The sequence below is a fragment of the Hordeum vulgare genome, chromosome 5H, assembly GCF_904849725.1.
Source record: "Hordeum vulgare subsp. vulgare chromosome 5H, MorexV3_pseudomolecules_assembly, whole genome shotgun sequence".
NCBI classification, from domain to species: Eukaryota; Viridiplantae; Streptophyta; class Magnoliopsida; order Poales; family Poaceae; genus Hordeum; species Hordeum vulgare.
This window is the reverse complement of record NC_058522.1, coordinates 533,633,491-533,640,257: the sequence shown is the minus strand read 5'-3', so window position 1 is coordinate 533,640,257 and position 6,767 is coordinate 533,633,491. Positions and strand designations below refer to the sequence as shown.

At 40.5% G+C, this 6,767-nt stretch overlaps 1 protein-coding gene across 1 annotated transcript; it reads right to left on the bottom strand.

Moving 5' to 3' along the window:
• Positions 1-423: 423 nt before the first annotated feature.
• LOC123452393 (proteasome assembly chaperone 2) lies at positions 424-6,022 on the bottom strand. The gene is made up of 8 exons (XM_045129041.1): positions 5,857-6,022; positions 5,591-5,756; positions 3,606-3,664; positions 3,369-3,487; positions 3,046-3,280; positions 2,842-2,965; positions 2,501-2,593; positions 424-739 (listed from the first exon to the last, which is right to left on the bottom strand). Exons 1-7 carry the CDS (start codon positions 5,914-5,916, stop codon positions 2,514-2,516), a joined length of 843 nt encoding a protein of 280 aa, XP_044984976.1. The 5' UTR covers positions 5,917-6,022; the 3' UTR covers positions 424-739; positions 2,501-2,513.
• Positions 6,023-6,767: the final 745 nt, after the last annotated feature.

Here is a 6,767-nt window from a genome sequence, read left to right as displayed (position 1 = left end):
GGGATGCCTCCGAACAGACACCTCTTCTTCGCACCTCTTCCAGATGTATATATACTTGAGAATCAATAGAAAGAGGACTGCTCGTCCATTCACTTTCATTCAATCTCGTTTTACTCTAACAGATCTAGCATACATTTGTTAGTGCTCATGAATCCCTTCCGACCTATGGTTTTACTTCAGACAACAATTGTTGTTCTGGTGCAATGGTGGCCTCAGCACCTCAATTTCTCAATTGTCTACTACGGCTTGCTGATTAGATTTGGTGTTCTTTGTACTACCATGGCAATCGATGAATATAGATTGGAATTTTTTCTAAACAAAAAAAAATCCATCTCAACAGAGTGTACAAAGGCAGACGGTGTATTTTTAAAAGTAAAAAGTAATAAATCTATTCCACTTAGACATGAGGAATAGCCGCAAATCAGAGTCAGGAATCCCACATAATTTTATTAAGGTTGGTGGTGTTACAACATGGCAATTAGTTGCTGCGAGTTGAATGACCAAGACGGATACGACTTTGTAAGGACACATAAATTCCAGGTTCCAAGTACCACGATGCCTCCAACAGTTCTAAACGGGTGAATACTGTTTGTTGCTTGACGAAAGAGGGTCGGCGACTCAACATCCTGGGGATTTCTGGTACACAACCTAGAGCTAATATCTTCTCGCTAAAACAAAAACCTGAAGCTAATATCCTTCCTCATCCTCGATACAGCGCTGTCCATGATTGCAACCTCACCTGTCAAATCGCGAGAAAAAAAGAACGTCATGAACCAGCCCGGAAATGCAAGATACAACTGATTGAAGTCAGGGTTAAAGTTTTAGCGTAAGCTTACTAAATATATAGTAGTGCATAGTTTTACCGTAAAGGTACCCGACCATGGGATACAATTTCAGCAAGACCGCTCAAGTTTTCTTTTAACTGTAGGCTTCAGTGATTCACAAGGAAAAAAGGACGAGTAATTTGGAACCCAGGGAGTGTATCACATTGCACCATGGACCAACAGCTTTGCTGTCTAGATCCAACTTTGGCCTTTGTTTAATACCATGGGTCACAGGGAATAATGTGGTATGGCAACATGGCAGCTGATAATGGTACAACAGTATTAATAAGAAACAAGGGCTTTAAAGAAATCCATCAACAAATTGGAGTTATTATTGCTAGGTGGTTGATGTTGGTTAGCACTTATTACCAATTTGCACGACTCATTACTTCAAATAATTTGCACGTGGCCAGTGGTACTAAGGGCATGTACAATGGTTGATAAGACAGTTTTATCTTAAGGCTTGCATGTAATTTAAAGATGACAATAAAAACATGTCTACAGTGGATTATCTCTTAGCAGCCTCTACAATAACTAGATGTTCCTAAAAGCGTGGTGAGACATATTGTGCTAAGAGATGATCTCTTAAATAAGAGAAGACAAGCCTTTTCTTACGAATTCTCTCTCCTCCACCTCAGCATTTATCCTACATGGCACTCCTAAGATAGCACCATTGTACATGCCCAAATAGATGATAATCTCCTGTGGACCAGTTTTATTCTACTAGACCTCGAGAAATAAGTAAGAAAAAGATGTCCTGCTAACTTATTCTGTTATTTTTCAGCAAAAGGGAAACGGAAAACTTGGTCAGATCTTCAAATACAAAATATTTCTCCATGACATGACTAACTTGGCATAATACTATGAGGTTTGAGTGATCAATTTATGGTTCTCAGCTTGCTTTGTAGATACTACTAGGGACAGATCTACCAAGAGCTCATCAAACTTGTTAGAGTGAGACAGATGCTCGTTATGGTTCATTTAAGCGATCATTCTCCCAGTAATGGTTCACGACATGCCTCTGAGGTTGCAACCAATCTCCATCAAGCTAGGTTCGGTATTCGTATTAACAAAGTCCATTGGATTGAAGTGGAGCGGTAAGTGGGAGGATCATGTATTTCTTCTAAGTGGCATTAGTTCCTACTCATTATTTAGATAGACGGACAGAACATCCCTAGTATATGAGTATATTCTATGACCAAGGACTCTTTGTTAAGTACAATATCTGGGTAAAAAATAATCTTATAAAGCAGAAGACCTATCAACAACAATGCCAATATAAGAAAAGGCTGAATTATATCATTAAAATGAAAATATAATAATTCATAACAAGATCATTTCATACAAAACAACAAAAATAAACAAAGCTAAAGAACAAAAAATCCAGATAGCATGAAATTGTAGCGAAATGGTTTACAAATTACTGGGTGCAACACTGCCATACTCGATACGAGATTAACTTTCAAGGGATCTAAGTTTAGTCGTGTCTGCAGAGAAGCAAACAAGGCGGCACACACACATTTGCACATGTCATTCCCTTAAACTGAGTGTCCTTGTATTATGCTTTAATGCTATCCCTAGTTTTCAGAATGAGGTTGTTCATTCAGAAACAGTTTTGCTCTTGGAATTAAAATAGCTGAAAGCGAGATTCAAAAAAATATATCAGATTGACTTACTAGGTCAGTCAGTCTAGAAAATAGACATATCGGGAGGTGGTCCATAAATTGATTTCCATGACAAGGGAATAGTCCATCCATTTGACCCATTTCCTGTAAATTCATAGAACCACTCGTTTACACAGAAAACCCAACCATTCACTTTAATCACAGAATACTGAGGATTGCATTCCTAACAGAGTATTGTAAACCCATAAAAACAAGTACTGTAAACCAGAGCAGTTGTTGCAAGAGATGTTAGGCACTTCGAGACAAAGGAATAAAATAACTATATGTTTGTGATTAGTGGGTTCACTCCAGAGTAAAAGGGGAAAAGTGCTTGAGGTGATATAGAGATATACCGTGGAATTGTTCAGGGTCTTGACCTCGAAGTTTGCATACTGCTTCTGCTAAGTGGAAAGATTCTGGCATATTGTCCCCTTCTGAACAGTAGCATAATACACAGCTAACTTTCAAACCTTTGGCCTATCATAACATAGGGAGATGTTATAACAGCAACTTTAAATGACAAAATACTTTATTAGAGATAAAATAAAATCAGATACCTTGCAGGCAAAGAATAGAGCTGCAAATGGCAAGGTCGCATAGTAATCACTTGCGGTCATCTCTTCAGGATCCTCAGCCATATCTTCTGAAAGAACACCGCCCTCAACTAGACTAGCAAGACATTTCCACAGTCGCTGAGATGGATCATATTCCTCAAGTTTCTTCCACCCTAGTTTCTCACATTCTGGATCAGAACCATCCTCATTGCAACTTGAAAGGTAATACAGCATATCACTGCATGATGAAACGTGTTAATGGCACAATCTTGAAAGAACATCCAAATCCAAAATATGGAATCTGGGTAGCAAGACATTTCAAATACCTGGATGCATCAATTACTCTTCTCTTGCCAGAGTCTAAACTTGAAAGAATAACAACATGGTCCTTCCCAATGCTACTGATGAAATTAGCAACATTTTTTGCAAACGAAACCATCATCCCCTGCATTTGTAACGAGAAATCAAAGTGGTCATATTATATTCACTGGTTAGATACTGCTACCAATTCGCAAATTATAGGAAGATGGCAGCATATGCCAAAAGAGGTAAGCTCAGCATACTGTAACAATTGGAGACCTTTGTTGAATGAAAGCCAGCCCATGAGACATTGATTCATACTCTGCACGCAAAAATGAGAAAGCAGGTGAGTCTGCATGCCATACCCGTATTTCAGCAACTAACTAGGTAGAGACATATATTGAATTCATGCTCCAACCAACTCATCCAAAAGTCCGAACTGATGGAGGGAGGCGGGCAATATATTTCAACACCCCCCCTCACATCTAGGTTATTTTAGTCCTTAGACGTGGGATCGATGTAGGTCGCAGAATCGTTTAATTTTAGTACTGCGTTGGCAGGGTCTTGAACTCAAGACTTCCTGGCTCGGATACCATATTGATTTCATGCTCCAGCCAACTCATCCAAGAGTCTGAACTGATGGAGGGAGGCAGGCAATATATTTCAACAACATATTCCAAAACCAGCACATATTTGTGTGTTTATCATTTATCTCTCCCTCCCTCCCTGCCTCGGAACAAACAATCTATGTCTAAAACAATTGATGTGCATAGCAGATACAAGCATACAGTATGCACAGCACTGCAATCTCTTTTTATAAAAACTTATTTGGTCCTGCTGATAATAACAATTTAAACATTTGCATTGACATTGATACGCCTGTTGTTCTTAATGATATAGATAGGACCTTGCTTAGTAGAGGAATTAACATTAGAGGAGATTAGAATGGCAGTTTTTCAAATGAAAGAAATAAAGCTCCTGGGCCAGATGGTTTTCCTGCTGAATTTTGTCAGCATTAATGATTTATTGTTCATGTTTAATGAGTTTATCATGTTAGGTTAGGCCTTGCGAGATTTAATTATGTGATTTTGACTTTATTGCCAAAGGGTGTTGGAGCTGACACTATTCAACAATACGTATCTATATGCTTATTTGATGTTTTGCTTATATATTTTTTTTTAAAATAGTGAATAACGGGGCTGTAGAAGTTGCTGAGAAAATAATTGCTCCAGTACAGACAGCACTTATTAACGGTAGGTTCACTTTAGATGATGTAAGTATACTGTATGAGCTTTTAGATGAAATTAATAGAAGAAAATCAGATGTTAGCCTTTTTACTGGATTTTGAAAAAGCTTATGACAAGATTAACTGGTCTTTTTTTAAGGTTTGTTCTAGTTAAGAGAGGGTTCCTTGGGAAATATATATATAATAGATCATACAAACCATAACTAGCAGCAGAGTTAGCTGTTGTGGTTAATGACCAAATAGGACCTCTTTACTAATGATCCTACCCAAATAATTGTACAGAATTCTCACTGGAAGTCATGGTAGGCTGAATTGCAGAGAGGATGAAACAAACAGGTATTACAATCAGCGGCACTGCTTCTTTCTAAGGTGGACATGGAGTTATACAATCGAGGCAGAGACTGGGGACTAACAACTCTCAGGATTGTCGTGGGGTGATCCGGAAGATGGTGGTCGTGCAGGCCTCGTATTGCAGATCTATGCTATGTTTCACATGATCAGCAGTTATCTTTGGTAGTTGTTATTTTGCCGCCCTGGTGTTGATGTTTCTTCTGATCTATTCCTTGAGAAGTTAAAACCTAGTGCTCTGCAATAACGTAGTTTGCTCGAAGGGGTATAGTGTTGCGTGGGTCTGTAAGTTCTAAACTGTTGAAATAAAAATCGGGAGCAAAGAGCTCCTTAATTCGAAAATAAAAACAAAACAGTGGCATGTGTGGCAGACAGTGTGTACATGCGGCGCCGAAACACATTCCATCAAACAGTGGCAGGCGTAGGAGACAGAGTACACACGCAACATGGTAAACGCGTTTCATCGAGCAGCAGCGTGCATAGCGGACAAGAGCACACGCAGCACCGCATTCCAACAAACAGATGGTATGCACAAAACAAAGGCCAACGTTGCAAGCAACTAGTAGTAAATAGCAGCACCACTAACACAATCCATCAAACAATCAGCGAGCACAGCACAGGAGGACAAAGTTTTCGGGATTCGAGAGGCCCTACCTTCGAGCGCGAGCGCGAGGTCGCCGACGGCGTCGGGGCCGAAGGCGTCGTTGCCGACGCAGGGCAGCACGGAGGGCTCGTCGAGGTACGCCACCCGCCTCGCCTTCGCCGACGGTATCAGCAGGTCCACGGCGAGCTGCCCCACGTTGCCGATCGAAAGCGCGGGCTGCACGAGGCCGAGAGGGAGGGGGCGGGTCAGCAACGTCAGAAACCAGAAGGAGACACCGTTACCAAAGATAGATTTCGGAGGAAACTGGCATCCAGACCATGACGAGCGTGGAGCAGGAGGGCGAGAACTGCTCGCCGTCGACGAGGGCGAACTCCATCGCGGCGGGGGCTGGATCGGCGGCTGCCGCGGTCGGGGCCCGAGGGTTTCAGCTTGCGCCGGAAGTTGGGGAACTGAGACGAGAGAACAGAGCGGAGGAGCAGAACGCTGCCCTTCTGCCTTCGCTTCGCTGACTTGTTTTGGGCCGAGTCTGGTGGGTCGTGGACATGTACCTTGCCAGGCTGACAGAGAGTGTAGCCCAGCTCATGATCCTCGTAACTGAGAAAATTGTACCGCATTTTCAGGAGCTTTTCTTTTTTTACTCAAAAAAGGAGCTTTTCTTTTTTGAGAAACACATGTAATTTTATTCATACTCATAAGAATAACATGTACTCCCTCTGTAAACTATTATAAAATCGTTTAGATAACTACCTAGTGATATAAATGCTTTTATATTAACTTACAGAGAGAGTACAGTGACTTGGATCCGACATTCAAGAAAATGTGAAGTAACTCCTATGACTAAGAAATACAATGGAATCTTTTGAAAACATCTTCTTCGCGGTATCAATCTCTTCTCAAATAAATACTCAAAATACTTCGGTAAAGAGGCTGTAATTGGGCTGGCTCAACAATATTGTCTCTCTTTTACCCGCGCGAACATTATCAATAATGATTTTTAAAAGCACATTGAGGCATCCATCCAAAAAGATGGAAAGCCTCGATCCACGAACGTACATGGTCGATTGGTTTTTGTTTGCCCATCTGTGGAAGATACTAATATTTCAGGAAAAAGAACCAGATTTTACTAGTTTTGGTTTTTAAGTAAAAATAAAAAAATATTCAGAAATAGTCATAAATTTACAAAAACATGTCCAGGAATTAAAAAAAGAAGTTCATGCCTTTCTAAAA